The following is a 27,484-nucleotide window of genomic DNA, read 5'->3' as shown; positions in this document are numbered from 1 at the left end:
GCTTGCATCCGGGAAGTAGTGGGTTCGAATCGCACTGTCGGCAGCCCTGAAGATGGTTTTCCGTGGTTTCCCATTTTCACACCAGGCAAATGCTGGGGCTGTACCTTAATTGAGGCCACGATCGCTTTCTTCCAACTCCTAGGCCTTTCCTTTCTCATCGTCGCCATAAGTCCTGTCTGTGTCGGTGCAACGTAAAGCCACTAGCTCCTCCCACATAAGCAAAAAATCTGTAAGGGACATTTCTAACCTTACAAAGGTATCCAAATCAACAGTCTGTGATGTACTATCAAAGGGTAGAGAAGGGTCCACCTATTCGATACCATTAACTTATGAAGGCGGGTTTCCACTGAGGCAACATTTGGGCGACATGTAGCTTGAGGCTGGCAACAAATGTTTCTCTTTGTAGCATGTGGCTTCTTGTCAGTGGGCCAGAAAGGATGTGGTATGCTACATGTGTTGCCGGGTGTAGCATGCGTCACTTGTGGAGACTTGTCGCCAACTACAAACGTTATTCTATCAAGGCAACCAAGACAACAGTTCCTCACTCGACTTCGACCGGCTGGTGACAGCTATACTTTCTTGATGTACCGGTACTTGTTTCGAGTTTCTCAACCTAGCATCTCACGAATCATCCCGGAAATGTGCATGGTGCGGAGTGATCCAAGCTGATAAGGCGTGGAGCCCTTGGCAAACAAACCACGTTGGATTTCTCAAGAGGCGAAAGCCATTAGTGATGAGTTTATGGAGTAATTTGACAGATGAAGGTTGTGTACCATGGCAGAATTGGTATGCCTAGAGATACGGGAAGATTTAATAACTTCTTGTTCGCTGGATTTTAATGATATTTAAAAAAAAAAAAAATGTATTAGGTTTAAGCAGAATATAGGCAGGGATGAAATGGCTTCACAGAGTAGTAAAATTAGCATGGAGTGTTGGTAAGGTACCTTCAGATTGGACAAAAGCAGTAATTGCACCTATCTATAAGCAAGGGAACAGGAAGGATTGCAACAACTATCGAGGTATCCCATTGATTAGTATACCAGGCAAAGTATTCACTGGCATCTTGGAAGGGAGGGTGCGATCAGTCGTTGAGAGGAAGTTGGATGAAACCCAGTGTGGTTTCAGACCACAGAGAGGCTGTCAGGATCAGATATTCAGTATGTGCCAGGTCATTGAAAAATGCTACGAGATGAATAGGCAGTTGTGTTTATGTTTCGTAGATCTAGAGAAAGCATATGACAGGGTGCCGAGGGAAAAGATGTTTGCTATGCTGGGGGACTATGGAATTAAAGGTAGATTATTAAAATCAATCAAAGGTATTTATATTGACAATTAGGCTTCAGTGAGAATTGATGGTAGAATGAGTTCTTGGTTCAGGGTACTTACAGGGGTTAGACAAGGCTGTAATCTTTCACCTTTGCTGTTCATAGTTTACATGGATCATCTGCTGAAAGGTATAGAATGGCGGGGAAGGGGGATTCAGTTAGGTGGAAATGTAATAAGCAGTCTGGCCTATGCTGGCGACTTGGTCTTAATGGCAGATTGTGCTGAAAGCCTGCAGTCTAATATCTTGGAATTTGAAAATAGGTGCAATGAGTATTGTTCCGAGGTATCTGTGGAACAGCAGAGGTGAAAGAAGGTGCGGGGGTGAATAGGTCCCAAAATACGAAATTAAAGTTAAGATAAAATTTAATAAGGTTATATTTTCTTTTCAAGATTAAGAAATAACAAAGAGAACAGGTACTCAGTAGCCGAAACACAATTCGAAAATGTACAATTACAGTGATTACAGGATTTGGGCTCCGAGAGCCAGACACACAATTCTTGAGCTATAAGCCCAACTTTACGATATACACAATTCAACAAAGGGGCAGAAGACCCCTATCATGCCCAGGAGCACTTGCTCCTCTTTACACGGTAAAGCCTCCTCGAGGCATACAACAACTCAATTTCAAGAAAGAGCAACTCGCTCTCAAAATTTAAGCCTATCAAAGGCCACACCAAACTCCACATTCAAGTTGTCCTCCAAGGACATGAAAACAGGGGTAAAAATACCCAACCTACTGAGGCCTATCAAGTAAAGAAACAGAACTATTACATGGCCTCGACAATACCAATTTGAAAGGAGGCGAAGCTGCACTCCTAATACATTTTGTTTAAAACCTACTTGGCACTAGGCCGTTAATGCAAGGGCTAATCCCATACTAAAGAGGTGACTTATATGAGAAGACAATTTACATAACGCTAGACTGGAAGGAACGGTTGAGAAAAATAAGTTCACCTCAAAGCAATATGAGTGGGAGCTCGAGAGGGTAAAGCACTCTCTATCCCAATTTGTAGTTTAAAAGAAAGAATATATACTAAGTGTCTTTACATTTTAGGGGAAAAGTTACATGGTGGAAAAGCTTCGGACTTGCCCCGAGAGTTAAACTGCTGAGCTAGCAAAAAAAGAAGTTATTAAACGGCCATTACCTTGTGGTTGAACTGCTGCCCGAAGAAAGAGGCGCTTCCCGCCCCCTGCTACGTACTTTACACACTGAAAGATGTTCTGAAGTGGCGCGGAGACCCGAAAATCAGCAGTTTATATACTCTCGCGGAAAGTTCGAGGCGTTTCAAGAATGAGAACACCCTCCCACAAGAATATTTTTGGTTAGGGTTAAGCAACATATCCAAGTTGAAGAAGATACCCCTGATTGGTCATAAATTAATTAAAGAAATTCGGGATTGGCTAAATTCAAACCTGGCGGAAGGAAGGGGTTAATATTGCCAACATAAACAATAACTGAAAGAAATTTAACAAAGAACAAACTTATAAACTCAAAATTTCTTCAAACACATAGTTCTTTCACTTCGCACTAGTGTGCATAATTGTATTTCTTCAGTAGTGCCATCTGGAAGAGAATGTCCACAATTCTTACTACAGGCAAAACAAAAATATATCGAAAACGACCCATTTCAGAAACTTCAAAATTTACAAGTAGTGACATCTTCTGAGAAACTTGAAAATTTACGCAGTAGATAAAGTTCAGACTTCCTCCAGTAGAGGAGTTTCAACTGGCGCAAAGTTTGAATTAGCGGCATGGAGGTGTACCACCCGGTACAAGTATTATATGAAAATTAGCCTCTCGAAGACTAAATTGATGTCAGTAGGTAAGAAATTCAACAGAATTGAATGTCGGATTGGTGATGCAGAGCTAGAACAGGTCGATAATTTCAAGTATTTAGGTTGTGTGTTCTCCCAGGATGGTAATATAGTGAGATTGAATCAAGGTGTCGTAAAGCTAATGTAGTGAGCTCGCAGTTGCGATCAACAGTATTTTGTAAGAAGGAAGTCAGCTCCCAGACAAAACCATCTTTACATCGGTCTGTTTTCAGACCAACTTTGCTGTACAGGAGCGAAAGCTGGGTGGACCCAGGATATCTTATTCATAAGTTATAAGTAACAGACATGAAAGTAGCAAGAATGATTGCTGATACAAACAGGTGGGAACAATGGCAGGATGGTACTTGGAATGAGGAGATAAAGGCTAATTTAGGAATGAACATAAACCGGCTTCGGTGGTGGGGTCATGTGAGGCGAATGTAGGAGAATAGGTTACCTAGGGGAATAATGGACTCTGCTATGGAGGGTAAGAGAAGTAGAGGTAGACCAAGACGACGATGGTTAGACTTGGTTTCTAACGATTTAAAGATAAGAGGTATAGAACTAAATGAGGCCACAACACTAGTTGCAAATCGAGGATTGTGGTGACGTTTAGTAAATTCACAGAGGCTTGCAGACTGAATGCTGGAAGGCACAACAGCCTATAATGATAATGTATGTGTGTATATCCTAACCCTATTCTGATTATTTTACCCCCCTTGTATTTCACATTTCTAATACAGTTATACTAGGAGAATGAAAGATGACTCGTGGCAACTGTGACAATAAGTAGACCAACAAAAAAACATGGCACAACAGCCCTTGAAGGGCCTTGGCCTACCAAACGACCGCTGCTCAGCCCTAAGTTCTGCAGATTACGAGGTGTCGTGTGGTCAGCACGACGAATCCTCTCGGTCATTTTTCTTGGCTTTCTAGACCGGAGCCGCTATCTCACCGTCAGATAGCTCCTCAGTCCTAATCACATAGGCTGAGTGGACCTCGAACTCTGACCTGGCCGTGAATCGAATCCGGGGCCTCCGGGTAAGAGGCAGGCATGCTACCTCTGCACCACGGGGCCCGGCAATAAGTAGACATAGTGAGGAAGAAAAAGACTGTGATGAAACATGTTGGAAGACTTTGCGTAATTAGAGTAGCGGCGAAGGATATCTAGATAAAAAGTAGATTCATTGTTGTGTGTTAACAGTGTAGAAAAGAGAACCATTTGTTGTTATACTATTAAACGACGTATTTACAAGAAATCCACAGGCATGGAAATGCCATAAGATACTGATATGTAGAATATATTATTATTATTATTATTATTATTGTACAATAGTGTTATTGGCTTTATGTCCCATTCCTACTTTTACGGTTTTCTGAGTCGCCGTGATGCCGGAATTTAGTGCAGCAGGCGTTATTTTACATGCCAGTGAATCTACGGACACAAGGCTGATGTAGGTCTACTTGAGCACCTTCAAATACCACCGGACTGAGTTAGAACTAAACCTGTCAAGTTTATTACTGTTGTAGTAGTTAGTACGGTGATGTCATTAAATTCTGTTTTAATAGTTATCTCTAATTGATTTATTTCTAGTACAGACTATTGCCAGTACTAATAACGAGAAAACCGGGCATTGAATAATAATAATAATGATAATGGCTTTACGTCCCACTATCCACTTTTACGGTTTTTGGAGACGTCGAGGTGCCGGAAAATAGGAATTATTTTACGTGCCACCGACACGAGAGTGACGTATTTGAACACCTTCAAATACCACCGGACTGAGCCAGGATCGAACCTGCCAAGTTGGGGTCAGAAGAGCAGCGCTTCAACCATCTGAGCCACTCAGCTTGGCAGGCATCGAATAAATCACAATCGTATTTACAAAAGTTCATAAGCAGTTAACTTATTTCATTTATTAGAGGAAAACAGTGGCTTAAAATCAATTGACCTCACGTTCCTCATTGTCACCTGACGTTTGGAGCATCAATGTCAAGATGAAAGGTAAGTAGATTATATGCAAACCACAGCTTTCCTCTCAATGGAGAAGCACCACCAGTTTTCATTTTCTGAATTCTTTTATGCTCTCGGTGGAAAGCTGAACACATTATTTAAATTTTCTTCAGTTCGTGGACACTGCAGTCATATTTTTCTGGGGGCCGTTTCAAACGTATGCTTTTTTTGCTACTGTTTTTATAATCACTCAATGATACATTACGCAATTCCACAGCTTGTGTAAATCCCCATTTAAATTTGCAGTGTTTTCAATAGTCCATTTCATCTTGTCGCACGGAAATTGTAGCACCGATCCACACACTGTCGGATCCTGGGCGACACTGTTCGACAAGTATATTTTTGAGGCATGCGGCACCAGCGGGTGTTCGACAGATGGCAACATGTCTCAAGCCACACAGCTGCACACTACATGTCGTGCCATGTTCTTCAATTGAAAGTTGACTGCGGCATGCTTCACTGTCGCATGCTCCATGTCGCCCAAATGTTGCCTCAGTGGAATCCCGTCTTAAGTGATCAATTGTCAATACAGACCATAATGAAATTCGTAACCTATGTCTGTGATGTAATTCTAAAGTAGAAACGTGTAGGTATAACCACAGCACAATCATCATCTGGTGGGCCACATATAATGACAGCCAGAGACCAATGAACATTAAAGAGGGTGGTTCGAGAAAATCTTTGGTTATCCGTAGAATTTATTTATTTAATCGTATGGCGATTATAACTACAAATTTATAAGTCCAGGTTCAAGTGTTTCAGCCACTCTACATCACTTTCTGAAAGATGAAACAGGTCACTGGGGCTTCTGGAGTAGGCATGAAGAGGGCAGCACAGGATGACAAGGTCTATGGTCTGCTCCTCTTCATTGCATTCACACATTGGAGCATCCACCCAACCCCACTTATGGCATAAGAAATTGCAGCATCCATGCCCAGTTCTCAGTCTGTTGAGGCGACACCCATAGTTCTATTGGGAGGTCGAATCCCTTCATTTTCAGGGTTGGATTTAGGTCATGAACATTTGTTCCAGATGTTGTTCCGCCAGCTCTCGTTTAGATTAAAGTTATCCCTTAAGAGTCGGCCAGCGAGTATACTTGCTGGTCTCCTAGATCGAAGTCATTGTGGCGATGGGTAACAAAATTCCTGGTGAACTGGTAATGAGGGAGATGACCAGATCTTCTTTGCTTCTCTCAGCAGAGCTTCCTTTCTCCTCAGGTGGGGTGGTGGGATATGACTAAGTACGGGTAACCAGTGGCGAGGTGTTGACTTTACAGTACCAGTTATGCAGCGCATGGTATCATTCAACTTAGTATCCACTTTATGCACATGTGCACTTTCCAGCCATACTGGGGCACAGTATTCCGCTGCAGAGTAGACAAAACTCATACCCGTTAATTGTAAGCAGTCAGCCGAGGCTCCCAAGGAACTGCCGCAAAGCTTGTGTAGGATGTTATTCCTTGTAGCGATTTTGTGAGAGAGCTTGGTGAGATGTTCTTTGTAGCTCAGAGTTCTGTCCAGTATGACTCCTAGATATTTCGGGAACGGGTTGTACTTTAGTTTTTCACCAAGGAATAAGACAGATGCTCATAGTTTGCGAGTCGGTTGCTGAGATGAAAACATGAAACCTCGGTCTTTGAAGCACTTGGGATCAAACGCCAAGACTTGAAGAAAGTTGCCATTTTGACCAAGTCTGCTGAAAGATTGCCTTCTCCATCCTCAAAATTTCTGCTTTGAGCTACCAATGCAATGTCGTCTGCATAGATGAACTTAGTAGCTGTGGTTGGTGGTAAGTCATGGATGTATAGGTTGAAGAGAACTGGGGCCAATACTGATCCCTGTGGCAGACCGTTATTTAATTTTCTTTTGCGACTTTTAGAATCGCCTAGGAATACTACAAACTCTCTCTCACAGAGCATGTTGGAAATTAGGTTTGCAATTTCCAAGCAGGGAATTACTTCCAGCACTTTAAGAATTAGTCCATGTTGCCAGACAGTATCGTATGCACTTGTCAGATCAATAAAGAGAGCTGTTGATTTTAACTTCTTTTGGAAGCCTGCCTCGATGTGAGTGGTAAGAGACAAAACTTGATCAGTACAGCTACGATTTCTTCTGAAACGAGCTTGCTCTGGGGGAATTACAGCGTCAATGAGTGGTGCTATCCTAGTGAGGAAGACTCGCTCCAAGAGTTTATAAGTACAACTGAGAAGTGCTATTGGGCGGTAGTTTTCAGGTCGCTGCTCCGGCTTTCCAGGTTTAAGAAGATCCGTAGAATGAATTATTGGTAGGAAATTTCAAAGTGCTAAGCAAAATACAGCTGGTCCTATGACTATTCATCGGGAATTAAAAAGAATAGGATTTCATGGTCAAGCTTCTGTCTATAAACCAAATATTTCCCCTTAATAAGATTTGTTAAGAAGAAAGCCATTTTTCAGTGTCGACTTAGTTATTAGCTTTTCAGTCTATCGAGACACGAAATGTAACACTCAGAACACTATAACAAACTGAAACACTTAATTTGGAGTGGTGAATCACATTATAAATTGTGGCAACCAGTTGGGAAGATTTTGGTGTGGAGAATGCCTGGGGAACGTTACCTACCTGAATGTATAGTACAACATTAAAGTTTGTAGGAGGTGGCATTATGTTATGGAAATGTTTCGCATGTTATGGACTCAGCCCCTCTTGTAGGACTGCACGAAATGTAAATGCTGTAAGGGTATGAACAAATTTTGAATGCTTTCATACTGTCTACCATGAAAAATCGGTTCAGTGAAATGTAAGCAGAAATGGCAGGAGAACATATTCAACTACAAAAGGATCCCTGCAAACTTTGAAATTTTATTAATATTCAATAACATGTTATGGAACATAATAAAATGTAATCTATTATACCCGTTGTTTAGGTTGTAAATACACATTATCTGTAACATCTTATTCAAATTTCAGTATTCATAACCAACTTTTTTAATTCACAATCAAAAATTAACACCAGTACACAGAATAGTAAACCCAAAGAGTTTTATACAAAGGAGTAAACCATTGCCAGTCTTAACATCTACAAATTTCTCAACATACTCCCACCTAATTTACAGTTTTCTCAAAATTGGAAATTATCAAGATATTGACAGTAAGTAAACAATGTATGCTAAGCGAATTCTTTCTCCTCTGTACCATGAAATCAAACATTTCGTCTTGTAGGTGGAACCTTTTTTCTTTCTGCTCTTGTCCTTAATTCTTCAAGGGATTCGGACACATCCTCCTCTTCGTTGAACTGGGGTTTTGTTTGGTAACTCTCGGCACTAGATTAGACCTCCAAGTGGTACAATCTCTGTATAGGATGTACAACAGTACCACTGTTTGTCTTTAGTTGAACCACCTAGACTCCTCCATCTTGTCCTGGAATGAAATGCTTAATTCTTGTCAAAGGTCAATCAATTCTCTTTCCATTGTCTGATCCAGTTATTACTATCTCACCAACTATAGTCTTTCTAGTTTCACAACGCTTTGTCAAAGTTAATTGCCCCAGATATTCTGATTGAAAACTTCTTCCTAGCCCTTCTCTCAGTCTTGGCAGATACCGAATTTTCCGAGTGATGCTTGCAGATGCAATGCAATCCAGGTCAGACTCTTCTGTCTTGTACTTTTTGCAGTAGTATATATGGAGTCAGTGGAACAGGATCTTTATTATCTTCCACCGTATAAGTCAATCGCTTGCATTAATCACTGCTTCGCAGTTCATCCCAAGACAGTGCGAATGCGGCCTTCCGTTGCGTCTTCAGTAAAATTTGCTTCACTAGGCTCACTGATCGTTCCTAGAAGCCTTCACACCATGATGCCATAGGCAGAGTTGTTGCAAAATATTGTGAATACTGTTAAATTATTAATTTTAATTTTTAAAATGTATCTTGATATTTTATGGGCGTTTATATAGAACAGGAAGAAAAGGAAATCAAAGAGGAATTTGGAGTGACAAAAATGAGGTAAGGAGAGGGTGAAACCCAATGTCAAGTGCATAGTCTACACCAAGGGGTCTGGTCAAGGCTTTAATGACCCCATACAGTGGACTAATCACTATCAGTACTTGTGTGCTCTCTCTTCATCTAAGCACTGTGGAGAGGTTTGGAATTGAACCCAGGCCTTTGGCATGTAATATTGTGATTGGGTATCGTATACCACCACCTCTCCCGGTAATGGCGATTGGGAATTAGAAGTGGGGGTGGGGGTAAAATAATGTACAGACAACAGAATGTACCGGGGGTTGTGGGGTGTAGCGAGTGGAGGCCGGGGTGGGACTGTATACATATATCTAAACTTAAAGTTGACAGTTTACCAACTTAAGTGCGGTAATAATAGTTTTCCTGAGATTTTAATTCAATACTGTACAATAAAACTTTCACCAAAGGTACATTTTTTTTTTTTTTTTTTTTTTTTACAAGTTGCTTTATAAATTTGAAACAATTAAGTTTATTGAAGAGGTCAAACTATTCAACACAATTCATTCGTTATGAATTCATACAGGTTGTAAACATTCTCACAAATGAATTGTACTGAATAGGTTGACCACTTCAATAAACTTAATTGTTTCAAATTTATATACAATTTTCAATACGGACCAACCATGAAGTTTATTACATGCAAGTTGCTTTATGTAGGACCGGCACAGATAGGTCTTATGGGGACGATGGGACAGGACAAGGCTAGGAGTGGGAAGGAAGCGGCCATGGCCTTAATTAAGGTATAGCCCCAGCATTTGTCAGGTGTGAAAACAGGAAGCCACGGAAAACCATCTTCAGGGCTGCGGACAATGGGATTCAAACCCACTTTCTCCCGAATACTTGATACTGACTTCACTTAAGCAACTGCAGCTATCGATCTCGGTCTGGAACGATATTACACGTTTTGCAATTAAATATTTTTTGTTTTCCAGACATACTGTAGATATTTTAATGGTACATTATAGAACTCAATACTTCTATGTAAGGTAATAAAATAGGTAAGAACATACACTACATTACAGTGGCTTGCTTCTGTATGTTGTTAGTCACTCCAGGTACAGTGACAAGCAACATGTTGTGACACACACAACATGTTTAGGATTTGACTACACACTAAGAAACTCACAGACACTAAAGAGACTGCCATACTAACGAATGTGCACGGCGAGTGGGTGAATCATACCTCAAGTGTCCATGACCTAGGCAAAAAAATATATACCTGCTACCCTTCCTTACAGCACGTGCTAAGTGTCCACCATTGACTACTTGTTGGACGCTATACAAATCAGTTAGCCACAACGAGTGATATATTGTACATATTTCCGCTAATAATTCTGTTAATAATTAAGGAAAAGGAAGGAAATAATTAGCTGATAAGACAGCAAGGCTTGTACAAATTACTTGTTTTAATCATTTACAAAATCCCTATTTTCAGCCGGACAAAATGGAATAAAAATGTAATGTTTTCTTCACAACGTGGAGAGGGGCACTTGCCCCAATCGCCGCTACTGACCTCTTCTACTCTGCCAACCATCATTCCGATTGTGAAATATTTTTTTCGATCAATGAAACTCGAACCGGTTAACTGGCCTTAACCATGGCCACCAGGCAGCCTGAAAAGAATCTTTTCCTTCCTCATATCTGATACTGAAAATGTTTACTATTTCCTCTGTATTTTTTGCCCTAATTAGAGCAGTGTTCCTTCTGCTATACATTTGTGTTTGTCTTCATTTTTCTTATTTCAGTTCATTTGTTTACCTTGCAGATATTGAAGTGGAGAATTTGAATGAGATGCTTGATCTTTTGACACTGAATGAAATGAAATTGCTATGCAAGGACTGCCATCTACATCATGTGGGAAAAACCAAGCAGCGTATGATAGAAATGGTACTTGACTATGAAAAGAAGCAGACCACCTTAATGTTTTCACGAAGTGTGGGAACAAGTGCTGTTCTTAGAAAGAAGTAAGTTTATTTAAATTTCAACCTTTTACTATACAGGTTGAAAGAAAATGTTTGATTGCTTCATACAGGATAACAAAGAATGATATTTGCAAGGCATATGTTAAAACTATTTTTGTTTTTCAGACATACTGTAGATATGTTAATGGTACATTATAGAACACAATACTTTTATGTAAGGTAATAAAATAGGTAAGAACACACACTACATTACAGTGGCTTGCTTCTGTATGTTAGTCACTCCAGGTGCAGTGACAAGCGACATACATATCCCTGAATGAAGGTCAGAGTAGTAGAATTAATCATACGGGAACATGAAGTGGTTATGTAACTTGACATTTACAACCATTCAGTGTGTCTATTGTACGTCCATAGTTAAAAGTGTTCTACGGGCTCTTATGGGCTTTTGCATTTAGTGGACTCCCCCAGAATTGATGACTTTGGAGTCTTTAAAACTAAATTTTTGCTGTCTTATTTAATAGGTTAATGGTGTTGGGTGGAGAGTACATGATCCTCGGCATTCGTTTAGTGATATGTAATACATGCATTCTCGATGTGCAATGTGATGTTGTAATTTACCAGACAGTGTCAGCTCACTGGATGGAACAGAGTGTGCACTGTAGTACGTGGCTTAGGGCTCCACTGAACGCACGAGTCCAGATCTCTCAAAGATATTTGAAAAAGTGTTGGAGTGTAAGGATCGTTTCGTGTAATAGGGAAAATAATAGTGACTTAGTTATAAGTAAGTGGCATTAAAGATATTGATGTTCTGTTTGCGAAACATAAACCCGGGGGTCTGCAATTATATAAAGACCAAGAATCAGGTGAGAAGTATGGATTAGACTGCGAGGAAAACCGCTGAAGCATGCAGCATTTCAAAAACCACAGTGTTTAAAATTCACACCGAAGCTACCAAGGGCACTTTCGTATCACCCTGTAAGAAAACGTTGAAAACGAGGAGGCAAAACAGGAAGGTTTTGAAATACGACTTTGTACGGATTGCAGTTAGACGGATAGTACATGAGTTTTTCCTTGATAATCCACCACCAAAACTAAATTATGTTCTGTCAGCTGTCGGTAGAGATCCAGATCTCCTGCTTGAAGAAATTGATTTTATTTACGAACGGATCGGAAACAAAGCCATGCTAATTGAAAGAGACGACGTTGTGTCTTGGCGCCATCAGTATTTATTACATGTGAAGAAATTCCAAAATGAAAATAGAAACATTGTTTACACACATTAATAATTTGTTAATACCGTAATAACAGTGTAATAGGCGTGGATTGACAAGACCATAAACAGTCTGCGGCAGGCATTTTTAGTGGGACTTCCCAGTGATTTGAGAGTGCCTACATGTCGTGGGCCACAATTTGTGTTAGTGTGTGCAGGTAACGACTGTGGGTTTGTGCTGAATGTGAAGCTTGTATTTTTGTTTAAGAAAAACATTGCTGATGCTCATGATGAAATGGATGGTGATTGTTTTGAGAAGTATTTTAAAGAACAGATTCTCGCAAATCTCCCACCTTAATGTGTGGTAGTCATTGACAATGCTTCCTACCACAGCTGAAAGAAAGAGAAATAATCAACTGTGTCATGGAAGAAAGAGCGCATGCGGTAGTGACTTCAATCACATGGTATTGCATACAATGAGGACATGCTGAAGATTAATCTGATGAACATCATCAGTAAAGAAAAATTAAAATATGATGCATACGTCATTGACGAAATGGCTAAGGAAAAGGAAAAGTCATAGGAAAGAGGGGCATGAGATTTATGGGAGTGTTCAGTTCTTAGGAGCCGGTACAGAGAAAGGTATTCGCAGTACGAAATAATAGATGTTATTTTTTAAATATTAAGTTTATTGAACTTGTTGCCGTTGATGCTTTCACGGCCCGTAGTTATAGACGTGATACTATATAGGCTTTTGGGCTTACGCCGTGTCGGGAAAATAAGGTTAAATTCTTTGTTTTGCAGAGAACTGTGCTGTGCGTCATCAGAAGAAATCTTGACTGTCCACGAGAAAGGCTTCTTAAACAATGACTCTTTGAATTTAGACGTTATAATAGAAGTGGAAATGGTACGTTCATTTGCCACCAGATGGCTCCCAGGATGTGGCACAACGCTAGCATTCGAAGCGGAAGCTGACCGAACCATCAGAACCAGTCTAAGCGGTTCACATAACGTGTGTACGTAACATATGACATAGACAAGCTCATCGCATAGTTTACACAAGGAGTAATTTTTAATACCACGTATTCAGTACAATTTATTCCACTATTGTGTGGTCAAATACGCATACAAATTACCAGAAATTTTAAAGGTTAGCGTTGTGCCACGTCCTGGGAGTCATCTGGTGGTGAATGAACGTACCATTTCCACACCTGTTATAACGTCTAAATTCAAAGAGTCATTGTTTAAGAAGCCTTTCTCGTGGAGAGTCGAGATTTCTTCTGAGGACGCAGAGCACAGTTTTCTGCGAAACATGAAGAATTTAATCTTATTTTCTTGAAACAGCATAAACCCAAAAGCCTATACAGTATCATGTTTATTCAACTTGTTGATAGCATAAATAACTCCTTCATTAGTTCGCATTAGAAAATATAAATTAAATTTAAATTTCTTCTGTTGGATTTAATGTTGCCCGATTCCAGCAATATTATGAATTGTAGTGAATGTTTGCAATAAATGAAATTCAAAACTAATCATTCTTTTCATTAAATTCATAGAGTTCGCAAAACAAATATCACTTCACTTGGAAAAGTAATAGTCCTAAAGTCTGTCTAGAATATCACTGAAACAGAGCTCGATAGCTGCAGTCGTTTAAGTGCGGCCAGTATCCAGTATTCGGGAGATAGTAGGTTCAAACCCCACTGTCGGCAGCCCTGAAGATATTTTTCCGTGGTTTCCCATTTTCACACCAGGCAAATCCTGGGCCACGGCCGCTTCCTTCCCAGTCCTAGCCTTTCTTGTCCCATCGTCGCCATAAGACCTATCTATGTTGGTGCGACGTAAAGCAACTAGCAAAAAAAAAAAAAAAATCACTTAGAATTCCTAAAGTCTTTCTAGAATGTTATCATTTAGAATTCCTAAAGTCTTTCTAGAATGTTATCACTTGAAATTCCTACAGTCTTTCTAAAGTTCGACACTTGAAGATGAGAAAAAAAACCCTTAAGTTACTCTTTTAGCACAGTTTAGTATTACTCTATAATTTACGAGTATTGTTTAACATTTTGAAAAATTACGTGAATTGTACGACTTCTAATTGATAATGATACGGTATGTATGTTCAGTCCGTCAGCGCTTCCGCTGGTGGGATCCTCAACAGCTCTGCCATCAGCTGTCATAGATGGCCTAGGCATCACTGAAGAGACGTACTCGGGAAATGAGGAGTGAGGTAGTTTCCCGTTGCTTTCCTCACCGGGCCAGAGTTGCTATTACATATCGGTCTGCCAAGCCCACTGAAATGCATCAACTGACCCTATGAGCAACATTTTCACACCATTCATAGCAGGGACTGGTGCATAAGGAATTGGCATTACTAGCATCGCTCATACCTCAGTCACTTTCATATTGTCAAAGCCAAGGATAAGACAGAGACAGATCTATGAAAGTAACAAAATTGCTCTAGCCTATACCAGAAGACATAGTGCACTGTAAACAGTAGGTCCTGCCAGCAAAGGCCTAATAATACGGTAGTTCATTGAAAATGTAGTAATCACTGTCTTTAAAGTTCAATCTTCGAGAAAAAAGTTTGTTGGTAAATGCACTCATATCACCTGAATAGTCTTGAAACTGCAACTGGAAAGAATTCCTTTGCAGCTGATGCCATGATGTCCACCATAGTACCATGTACCATCTCCCACGATGTACCATTAAATTCCACACTGTACCACGATAATTTCCACGTCTTCTTGAACATCAGGTTGATATGATGAAGTGGACACTCTGTCAGGATTTCTGGTGTAAAGTTACTCTTTTAGTACAGTTTAGTATTATTCTATAATTTACGAGTATTATAAGTTTCACAAACACGAGAAAGTTCAACTGACTGTATAAGTTACGAGTGTCGGATTAGCATGATTTGACGTAAGTGAAAAATGTTAAATCACTAGTAGAAAGTATTTAGAAGCACGGTAGTAGAAAGTATTTAGAAGCACAGTTCGAACCACAGTTTATTGTGCACAATTTTAAAATTAGAAACACAGTTCAAAATAATTATAGCCTGATTAATTAGAAGAACAGTACAAGAAAATTATAGCTTAGAAGCACAGTTCAAAATAATTATGGCTTGATTGATTAGAAGAACAGTTCAAAACACAGTTTATCAAACACAGTTTATCTAACACAGTTCATACTGTTGACACACGTAATTCACATCACTTTATTTAAAGCTCAATGTATTACGAATGTTTGGTTTCTAATAAAGTACAAGTTCCAATAATTATCCTATTACCATGTGTAAATTTAGTCCACTCACAACACAAGTCTGATGTAGTTTAAATGTCCCTAACTATTCGTTGCACATGAATATGGATTATTTCCATTAAATAGAGTTAGTATTCCACTAAATTGTCATAAAATAACCTTAATATTCACTCAGTTATTCTTTATCACAGTTTAAAATAAGTCACGTTTGAATTTCAATACAAGAATAAGCTAAGTATAGTTGTTCACTTTCTGGCACGAAAATATTAAGTTAGTGAATCTCAAAAGTATTAGAAGTTCTGAACTTATACGGTGAAATGTTAAAGTTCGTCTCGAAGCACTGGAAATTTTGTAAGTTCCAAAATACTGTATGACTTTTACAAGTACGACGACGAGTAACATGCGACAAAGTTACTAGGTTCGAGACCCGTACGCGGAGACCAGCATGACGATCTGTCATCTGTGAGTTGCGAGTTGTAACTGCTTATACCTTGCCAGACCCTGTCCTTTTATACAGAATGTCAAGTTCAGCTGCTCATCATCGTGGAAAAATGCAATTTCTTTGTAGCTGAATGTCTTGCAAAGCTATGAACCGATTTACATGATATTTTAGCACGTTGACATTTAAGTAATGGGCTACACAATGATGTGCTTCATTTCTCAATACCTCAGAGGGTTTGGAAGTTATTAAAAAACCTTCTGGTACTTTCTAGATGATCGGGCAAAGTTCACATGATGATTGCATCATCCTCATGCTTGCAGCCGGTGACGTAGCTCACTCGCTTCTTGCTTGCGGCTCCATGCCGTCCCGTTGCAAATATTCTTCTAATATTAATAACTATGTTCGAGGCCATAAGCATTCCTGGTACATATTCCTCCCTCTTCGGATAAAGAAAATTCGAAGGATTTTCTTTAATACTAGGTCATTCCTCTTGTTTAACGTACTTTTTGAGATTGGAGACAGTAAAAAATATAGGTCATGTTCTCAGTAAAAAGTTTACTTTCTGGATCCAGATTAATGTGGTAGTAAGATGAAGTTCTATTGTGACAGCTGTAAAATCTTTTTCTATGAAATCTTCTAAAGATATCCTTTACGAGTGGACGACGATCGTATTCTAGGACTAACTTCTCGTTGAGAGCACGGACATCTAAACGTATCCTAATACTGCCATTAGGTTTACAAACTATTGCTAGGTGATTGATGTATGGTGTAACGCAGGGTGAAATGATGCGATCTTCTTTCATTTTCTTAATGAGAATCCTGGCTTTGTCTCTGAATTTTTCGGGAATCGGGTATGGCATCTTTTTGTAAGGGGGACGATCTGTTACATTCAGATGATATTCATGACCCTTAATTTCACTAGGTTTGTCATCAAATATACTGGGAAAGAATATTCTGGGCGACTATGGAATCCTCTCCAACAACGGACTTTATCTCGTCCTCTTCAGGATTACCCTCTCTAAAATCTACTGCTTCGGCTGGCGCTCCCTCGCATTCAGCGGGTATATCATTATCACCACCGACTTCTTCGATAAGGGTTACTATTTTTCGAGTTTCCAAGTCCCCTCTATCCACCATCTGTAGCTCTAGAGAATCAGCACTGTTCAAATGTATGAGATTAGCATCATAATCAATGGTTCCTTTGTGTTTTATCATAAAGCCCGATCCCAAAACAAGGTTAAAATTGAGATGGGATATCACTGAGAAAATGTGTTCAAATGATCTTCAATTGATGTGAAATTTCAAGAAAGCCTGCATCTTGCATTTTATATTCTTGTCAGGAACAATCCTTTTAACTTTAATTTGCGCCACTGGCAAAAGTAAAATGTCAATTTGATTCTTCAGTGACTAAATTAATTTATCAGAAATAAGAGACGCTTGAGCTCCTGAATCAATAAGTGTATTAACGTTTAAGTTACTAATGCGTTCTGTGATTACAGGTAATGAATATAAAACTATAGGCCTAGATTGTTGTACATCCTCAAACAAAAGTTCTGTGTCATCCATATGCCAATAATTAATGACAGCTGACCATGTAGTTAGTAGATCATCCTCTCTCTGATTTTCAGGTAATCTCTTTACTGCAGATTTGAAGTTTTTTTTGGCCCCAGTTAAGTTGGTATCATTCTCCTTTTTGTTTTGCGACTCATAATGTTGATATTTCAGAGAAGTAGCTCCTGGTTCATTGTAAGTTCTAGTATTCTCCTTCCCATACTCCCTAGTATCTTTTCATCTTCGTTCTAGCTCTTCTCTCCTGGAATCTCATTGTTCTTCTGGAGTTTTCTCCTGTCTTCTCCAAGAGGTTCTTGTTCTATAGGGATTTCTGTCTTGCTTTTGCTGTCTTCAAAATCCTTGAGATCTAGTAGGAGTAGATTGACTAGTTCTTCGTTCTTCTCTCAGTCTAGAGTCATCCGTCTCTTGAATCTTTAATTCTGTGGAATTAGTAATCACATCTTTAACTCTCCTATTCTTAGAAGTAGGCTGTGTATTTGCAGTGTCTAACCTTCTCAACATAGCGTCTAGGTGTTCTAAAGTTTTGATTTTTGCAGCGACTAGTATTTTCTACACGTGTGAAGGAAATTGCAATGTCATAATCGGGATCAGTTCTAGATCAGGCAGTGGAGGACCTCGAAACTGCATCTTTTTAAGCCGCATTAAAAAAATAATCGGAATAATGTGAGGTGTTGACAGAGGTGTTGTACTTTCTGGAGTAAAGCTGCATTTTTACTAAGTGTTGGGTTTCAGAATCCCAGAAATGTTTTAAATGTGCTTGCTTAAATTCTTCATATGTCTTAATTGCTATTCATGTAGTAACCCTTGATAAAGCTCTCTCTACCTTCCAACAACTTTTCTACAACACGAAGTCATCTGTCCGCCTCCATTCTATTTTCTTGAAAATAGTCCTCAACATTTAGTAGAAATTCCCGAGCAGTATACTCGTCTCGTTCCAAGAATTTAACAGGTTTGTCATCTTGTACCTTAATAAGAATAGTCGTGCTATGAATATCCCTTGAAGTATTAAGATTTACTGTGTTTTTTTAAGTATCTCTCTGTTTAAGTTGAGTCATTTCTTCAGAAATACTTTTCATCTTAAACTGCATAACTGTCCCTTTTAATAAGTCCTATCTCATTCTTAAGTTTGCCAATATCAGCCTTAAATGAATCTCAGAGGTTTTCCTGAAATTGCGCCATTTTAATTTGTGCTTGTGAGAGGTTACTGTGCGATTCTTGGAACTCGGATCTAAATTCTTTTAAATCGGCAGGGAATGACTGTACAGAAGGAAGAACAGCTTTAAGATCTTTATGTATGGACTCTATCACTTGAGCTTTTATTTCTTCCTTAAGGGAATATGAATTTTCAATGAATTGGTCATTCATCTCATTAAGTTTGGCCTCTACTTTCGTACTTAAATCAGCAAATCTTTTTTCCATTTGTATGCCTGCTTCTCTGAATCGTTGCTCCAGTATAGCATTTGATACAGCAAGCCTGTTATTGATAGTTTTATCAGCTTCTGCAAATTACTTTTCTAAAGCCGATTGTGTTTCAGCAAATCTAATTTCAAGAGTGTGGTTAACATTAGTGGTCAACTCTTCTATTTTAGCATTAGTTGCTGCAATCTGAGCATTTAACTGGGTATTAGATTCAATTATCTGCGAGTTAGTTCTATCTATCTTCACGTTCTGGTTGTTAATGCTAGTCTAAGTTCTTCGATGACAGCTACAAGGTTATCCGTTCATTAAAGTATTATAGAAAATTCTGAGTCTTATAATGCGAGTAGAAGAATTTATTTGTTGATCTGTCAACGCAGTTAAACGTATGTCTTGTGAGCTCAAAAGTTGCCTTGTATTAATCCATTAATGATTGGATTCGTAAAATTTAAGCAGGCTTGTATGTTCAGATTTTTTCCTAAATTCTTTACTCTACTCCATTCAAGACCTAAAATGTTGATTGTCTTCTATTATACTTCTTGGCGTGGCTCCAATCAAGGCCATCCATGTCTGGGTGCCATCTATTATTATACATCTTTCTCTGTACCAGGAAAAATCATAAGAAAGAGGGGCATGAGATTTACTTAAGGGAGTGTTCAGTTCTTAGGAGCCGGTAGAGAGAAAGGTATTCGCAGTGCGAAATAATAATGTTATTTTTAAAATATGAAGTTTATTCAACTTGTTGATAGCATAAATACCCATAACTCCTTCATTATTTCACATTGGAAAATAGAAATTAAATTTAAATTTCTTCTGTTGGATTTAATGTTGCCCGATTCTAGCAATATTATGAATTTTAGTGAATATTTGATGTTTTTCATTAAGTTCATAGAGTTCGCAAAATAAATATCACTTCACATGGAAAAGTAATACTCCTAAAGTCTTTCTAGAATATTATCACTTAGAATTCCTAAAGTTTTTCTAGAATGTTATCATTTAGAATTCCTAGTCTTTCTAGAATGTTATCACTTGAAATTCCTACAGCCTTTCTAAAGTGAACACTTGAAATTCCTACAGTCTTTCTAAAGTTGACACTTAAGAATGAGAAAAAAACGTAAAGTTACTCTTCTAGCACAGTCTAGTATTACTCTATAATTTACGAGTACTGTTTAACACTTTGAAAAATTACGCAAATTATATGACTTCTAATTGATAATGATAGTTCATTGAAAATGAAGTAATTGCTGTCTTTAAAGTTCAATCTTTGAGAACAAAGTTTGTTGGTAAATGCACTCATATCACCTGAATAGTCTTGAAACTGCAACTGGAAAATGCAGTTCAGCGAACAGGATTTGGAATTCCTCTGCAGCTGAAGCCGTGATGTCCACCATAGTACCACGTACCATCTCCCACGATGTACCACGTTAAATCCCAGACTGTACCACGTTAATTCCCACGTCGTCTCGAACATCAGGTTGATATGGTGAAGTGGACACTGTCAGGATTTCTGGTGTCATTAGTGAGTTTCGCGAACACGAGGAAGTTCAACTGACTGTATAAGTTACGAGTGTCGGATTAGCATGATTTGACTAAGTGAAAAATGTTAAATCACTAGTAGAAAGTAATTAGAAGCACAGTTCGAACAACAGTTTATCGTGCACAGTTTCAAAATTAGAAACACAGTTCAAGATAATTATAGCTTAGAAGCACAGTTCAAAATGATTATGGCTTGATTATTTAGAAGATTATTTAGAAGCACAGTTCAAAACACAGATTTCTTCTGATGCCGCAGAGCACAGTTCTCTGCGAAACGTGAAGAATTTCACCTTATTTTCTTGACACGGCATAAGCCCAGGAGCTTATAGAGTATCATGTCTATAAGTACGGGCTGTGAAAGCATCAATGGCAACAGTTCATACTGTTGACACACGTAATTCACTTCGCTGTCTTTAAAGCTCAATGTAATATGAATGTTTGGTTTCTAATAAAGTACAAGTTCAAATAATTACCGCGTTACCAAGTGTAAATTTAGTTCACTCACAACACAAGTCTGATGTAGTTTAAATATCCCTAACTATTCGTAGCACTAAATTGCCATAAAATAACCTTAATATTCACTCGGTTATTCTTTATCACAGTTTAAAATAAGTCACGTTTGAATTTCAATACAAGAATAAGCTAAGTAAAGTTGTTCACTTTCTGGCACGAAAATATTAAGTTTGTGAATCTCAAAAAGTTCCAAAATACTGTATGACTTTTACAGGTACGATGACGATTATGTCAAAGATAACGCGCGACGAAGTTACTAGGTTCGAGACCCGTACGCGGAGACCAGCATGACAATCTTTCATCTGTGAGTTGCAAGTTGTAACTGCTTATACCTTGCCAGACCCTGTCCTTTCATACTGAATGTCGAGGTCAGCTGCTTATCCTCGTGCAAAAATTATTTCTTTGTAGCTGAATATCTTGCAAAGCTATGAACCGATTTACATTAAATTTTAGCAGGTTGACATTTAAATAATGAGCTACACGGTGATGTAACTTCATTTCTCAATACCTTAAAGGGTTTGGAAGTTATTAAAAAACCTTCTGGTACTTTCTAGATGATCAGGTGAAGTTCACGTGATGATTGCATCATCCTCGTGCTTGCAGCCTGTGATGTAGCTCACTCACTTCTTACTTGCGGCTCCGTGCCGTCCTGTTACCTCGTGCATTCTACTCGTGTGTTTGAGCCGTCTCGTTGCAAATATTCTTCTAATTAAAAACTGTGTCCAGGCCATAGGCATTCCTGGTACAATATATAATAAAATTTGTTATCTGTGTTTTAAATTGTATTTCAAATAATTGATATAAGTATGAAGTGGGTACATTACCTGGAAAATTGGGCACGGAGCATCAAATCTAAGTTATGTCTGCAAGTACTGAGCACCAAAACAACATGTGTTCGCAGCATGTATGGTTGCCAACTTACAAACATTTAAGGAATCCCAAATGTATGTAGACGGTACCTAGTAGGCAGTGATAAGCATCATGATGTGTTACCTTGTGAGGAAGGATGAAACTAACCAATGTCTGGGGCTACCGTCCGTCCGTGGCTACCAGACCTTCCACTATGTCATCAATTCCTGGTATCTTGTTCCTGTTTAGGTCTCTCAAAGCTCTTATCAAATTCTGAATTTGGTCTCCCATTTTGTCAGCATCAACAGACTCTTCCTGTTCCAGAACTGAATCATCAGTTTTCTCTTTGATACAGCTGTTCAATATGTTCCCATCATCTCTCTGCCTGTCTTCTTCCCCAAGAAGTGATTTTCCATCTGAGCTCTTAATATTTGCACACATTTTCCTTTCTCCCAAGCTTTCCTTGATTTTCCTGTGTGCAGCATCTACCTTTCCTACAAACCATACAACCGTCTACATTCTTGCACTTCTCTTTCAGCCATTCTTCCTTGGTTGTCCTGCACTTTCTATCTACTTCATTCTTTAATCTCCTTTATTCTTTTTTGCCCTCCTTCTTGCATTTTTGTATCTGTGTCATTCGGTACTCAAGTCTAGTATCCCTTGAGTTATCCTTTGATTCTTACTTGATCTTACCTTTCTTCTGTGCTTTTTTTTCAGCGGCCCTATTGATCGCATTCTTCTCGACTGTCCACTTTTCATCTATTGTGTTTACTTCAGTCTTTTCATTTAGTCCTTGTGCAACATGTTCCTTGAAACAATCTCTCTTTTTTCCTTCAACTTACTTAGATTCTATTTCTTGCATTCCTTCCTTTCATCTATTTCTTCATTGTCACAGAGCATTTCATAAACAACAAGTTGTGGCCGGAGTTTGCATCTGTTCCTGGGAAGATCTTTCACTCCACCACCAGCTTTCTGAATCTCTGCCTAATCACAATGAAGTCTGTTTGATACCTTCCAGTGTGTCCAGGTCTTGTCCACATATACAGCCATTGTTTGTGGTGTTTGAACCAAGTATTAGCAAGGACTAAATTATGATCAGTGCAGAAGTCAACCTGTCAACTTCCTCTTTCATTCCTGTGTCCCGGTCCAAATTCTCCCTATTACGAAGGCAAGTCAGTAAGTATCTGAAATTTTGCTCTAATTGTCTTTAGGTTGGCTCTATGGCGTTGTGTGCTCACCAGCCGCTAGATGGCACTGTTGTCTACTTCTGTGGTAGGTTTCAGCATTACTTCTTTCTTTACAAGTTTTTTTACGTCGCATCGACACAGATAGGTCTTCTGACGACGATGGGATAGGAAAGGGCTAGGAGTGGGAAGGAAGTGGCCGTGGCCTTAATTAAGGTACAGCAACAGCATTTGCCTGGTGTGAAAATGGGAAACCACGAAAAACCATCTTCAGGGCTGCCGACAGTGGGGTTCGAACCTGCTATCTCCCGAATACTGGATACTGGCCACACTTAAGCGACTGCAGCTATCGAGCTCGGTGCAACATTACTAGATCAGTACGGCTTGGAATGTTGCGATGTAAAGATGGCCGTGCCACTCTGTTTGTACCAAGGAAGAGCAGCATTCTGTAATCCGTTTTTTGTGGTCTGAGGGTGTACCAGGAGTGGAAATTCATAGAAGTCTTTCAGCACAATACGGGGTCACTGTTTTGCCATAGCGGATGCTTCCATTCCATGCTCTGATATTTGTTCTCTGGTTCGAAGTGGTGAACCCATGTTGCATCTCCAGTGATTATCCGTTTCAGAAACATTTCACCTTTGTTAGCATGATGATCCAGTAGGTTCTAACAGATTCTCACACGATTGTGCTTCTGCTCTTCGTTGAGTTGTTTTGGATCCCATCTCGAACAGACTTGGTGAAAGTTAAGCCTGTTGTGCATGATTTCATATGCAGAACCATGGCTAATGTGCATATGGTTTGCCACGTCGTCAGCAGTCGCTCCTCTGTTATTCAGGATCGTATCACGCGCTTGTTCAATATTGGCATCAGTTACGGCTGCAGATGGAGGCCAGGATCTTTCCTCATCCTTCATGCTCGTGCGACCCCTTTTGTACTGTTTAATCCCTTGGTAAACACTTCGCTGTGGCAAAACTTTGTCCCCGTATTGTGCTGATTCTGTGAATTTCTGCTCCTTTCATCCTAAGAACCACAAAAAACGAGTTACGTAACGCTGTTCTTCCTTGGTGCCAACGGAGAGTTGCACGGCCATCTTTACGTCGCAACAGCGCAAGCTGTACTGATCTGATAATGCTGAAATCTACCACAGACGTAAACAACGGTGCCATCTAGCGATTGATGAGCACACAGTGCCATAGAGCCATCCTAAAGACAATTAGAGCAAAATTGCAGGTACTTATTGACCTGCCCACGTATATTACCTCTGCTCTTTGGCTTACCAGTGCAATGTAGTCTCCCATCACAATTAGATTTTTGCCTCCTTTTACATATTGTATTAAATCTTTTATCTCTTCATATGATCTTTTGATTTCATCATCATCTGCTGTACTTTTGGGATCAGGGGGACGGGGGATTGGTTTGGAGTCTATCTTCACAACAATAATCTGCTCACTATGTTAGTCATAGTAACTTGTCCACTGCCCTATTTTATTTTCATTAGTAAACCAACTCTCTCATTTCCCCTGTTTGATTTTGTGTTGATAAATCTCTAGGTACCTGACCAAAAATCCTGTTCTTCTTGCCACTTTGCACTTCTTTTACCAAATATATCTAGCTTTAGTTTATATTTATTTCCCTTTTCCGATTCTCTAACCTACCACAACAATTCAAATTCCTAATGTTCAATGCTCCGACTCACAGAACATCAGTGTTCATCTTCTTCCTCTCTTATGAGGTCCGCTCTCAGAGATCCGAATAGGGGTCTGTTTGACCTCCGGAATATTTTACGTAGGAGGAAGGCGATGTCAGTACATCATTTGTTCATTCATTAATTCATACACACACATCAATCATCCTGACTGCTGCCCTTACAATTTCCAAAAGGCTGCTACCCCACTTGAGATGAACCATCTGGTCTCTCGTCAGATAGCCGTCTGATATGTTTCCATGTATGGCTCATTGTCTGCTTCATTGGGACGCTCAAGCCTTCCCATTGCGGTAAGGTCACATGGCTTAGGCAGGATTTTATCATTTTAGTGATATCACCGAATATTGTGTATTTTAAATCGATGATGGAATGTTTGTGGTAAATTGTCCATCTTTTAATTTTCTTAAATTGTTATTATTATTATTATTATTGTTGTTGTTCTTGTTGTTATTATTATTCAGATAAATCTCCAAAACTGTTTTAAATTTATTTGAATCTTCCTTAATTTTGTGTATTTATATATTTCAGGGTTAGAGGAATCCTGGGACGATGTATAAGGTTGCAATCAGAACCTCGCAATCTATTTAGGAGATTGATACTTATGTACTTCATGTCGGCTGAAGAGGATGGAGCTCCACCCTTGTATCGCATGCTACAAGTTGAAAGGGGAGAGTTGGTGTATCCCCAGTATGGGATCATTAAAATGCAACCAGTTTTTGTTAATCGAGATTATCTGATTAGGTGAGTTTTAGAATTTGTATGTTAGGGTATTTCTTGTCACTTAACTTTGTCTAGACTCAATACTGTTGTATTTCATTGATGTTTCCAAATTTAAACATATAATGAGTAAATTCCATTCCATTAACCAGGTAATTTCCATTAAGAAAGAAACATTTGTAGCGAGGAATATATTTTGTCTGAAAACAAGTGAATTCATCATGCCAATTATCATGATGTGGGTGATGAGTTACCTCGTAATACACATTACTCTTCCATGAATGATGAAAGAACACGTCCCGCGAAGAAACTTGTCCCGCCCATTATATGTGCATACCTTTGTGGAAGACGAGTTATCTAGTCCTACCCATTTTGACATATATATGTCTTATGGCTGGAAGTCATCTGAAAATTTGTATTATAGAAGTTAGCATCACAATATGTGTGACAGTATTGTAACCCTAGTAGCAATCGTGCAGACTGTGATGTAAGATATGGATCGCTGGTCAGAGAATGTTAGCTAACAACCGTGCAGGCTATGTCTTATGATTGGTGATCATCTGAAATTAGCAGCCGTTGATGGATGGCTATCACCGAGAGACATATTTATGATCATCTGGTTTTCACAAAGGGAAAAGTGGTTTCTTATGATTTGCATTTGGTAATTCAAACCATAATTCATTATTTGATTAGACTTCTGGCAGCTGCATTATGATACAGTAGAACCTCGATTATACGTTCCCGGAAGCTATTTTTTCTCATATTATTCATTCAAATTACGTGTTCCCGCGAGCATCCTAATTAAATCACGTTGTAAAAATCCTGCATTATCTGTTCCTCAAAGAAACGATTTCCCTTATCAACCATCCAGAAATTTCAGTCCCATCAACGCTAAAGCCTCGATCACTCGTTTCTCAAGAAACTAGATCTCACAAAAGGACGGCTACGGCATACTTACTTATCTTGATGTTAACGTCCCGTCATTGCGGTAATTTGAGGAAGTACTGTATCGGAAAAGCGATTGGCAGTTAACTTGCATAAGGGACCGTCCTAGCATCGCGTTCGGGTGGTATTGTTTAGAGAATCAAAATCGTAAAGCAGAGAGTGTACACAACAATTGAAAAGAGACAGAGCGCATCTCGACAGCTCTACTTGAAGACGGAACGAATTTCATCAAATGTTCGTACTTGCAAAACATCTATATTACATCCCGGGTTAGATGTTTATTTTTTTACTTTTTCAATTGTTTCGCCGAACAGGTTTTTGGCACTTCCCTCAGGCACTGTATAGTCATTGAGCTTTCAGGCAGGAATCGAAACTGCTCACAGAGGATATGAAAACTATAACATCCGCACCCAACCAATACTACAATGAACAATGACTGTAGACTTGCTGCACCTGTCCTTGAGAGAAAAACCGGTCCTACCACCAGCGGTCAGGCCAGTGCTTGTCGCACGGTCGCACCCTCCACACCGGGTGTCCCTGAATTTAGTCTCCACCAAGAGTTCAAATTAAGTCTACCAGTGTCGGATAACACGGAATGTCGGATATGCGAAGGTCAGATGAGCGGGACTCTATTGTACTGATGCCTGGGAATCGATGACACAGGTACTGAAAGCATTCACCTTCATTGGGTCTTAACCAATTGCTTCATAAGCCCTGGTTTGATATGAAGCGAAGGTGACAGAATTTTGCTCTTTTGAACAAGAGTTTCTTGTTTTATGTTTTCGACCCTACAATCCATTGTCTATGTGGCCAGTCTTTTTTAGTCCAGTGATGTAACCTTGCTCGACTGTCCCACTTACACAGTAAGCAGGGGTGCTTTGTGTAACTTCCTTGTAAACCTAGCAGAATACCTATCACTTTGAAATCACCACACACTTGCCACTTGTGTTTCTGGTACTTCAGTTTACACAACAGCATTTTGAGATTTCCATATGTTTCTCGCATAATAACTGAATGAGCAATGGGAATGGATGCTAGTTTGTTTTCGTCGTGAAGAAGGACGCA

At 39.3% G+C, this 27,484-nt stretch overlaps 1 protein-coding gene across 1 annotated transcript in view; it reads left to right on the top strand.

Moving 5' to 3' along the window:
* Positions 1–27,484, top strand: part of LOC136874351 (fanconi-associated nuclease 1) — a 134,277-nt gene that overhangs the window by 10,237 nt on the left and 96,556 nt on the right. The window contains exons 2-3 of the mRNA XM_068227764.1: positions 10,919–11,117; positions 25,286–25,498. Coding sequence (XP_068083865.1) covers positions 10,919–11,117; positions 25,286–25,498 — 412 coding nt within the window. The remainder of the gene's footprint in view (positions 1–10,918; positions 11,118–25,285; positions 25,499–27,484) is intronic.

The sequence above is a fragment of the Anabrus simplex genome, chromosome 5 (genome assembly GCF_040414725.1).
Source record: "Anabrus simplex isolate iqAnaSimp1 chromosome 5, ASM4041472v1, whole genome shotgun sequence".
In the NCBI taxonomy this organism is placed as follows: Eukaryota; Metazoa; Arthropoda; class Insecta; order Orthoptera; family Tettigoniidae; genus Anabrus; species Anabrus simplex.
Note: the sequence above shows the minus strand (reverse complement) of the source record. Positions and strands in the feature narration are given on the sequence as shown.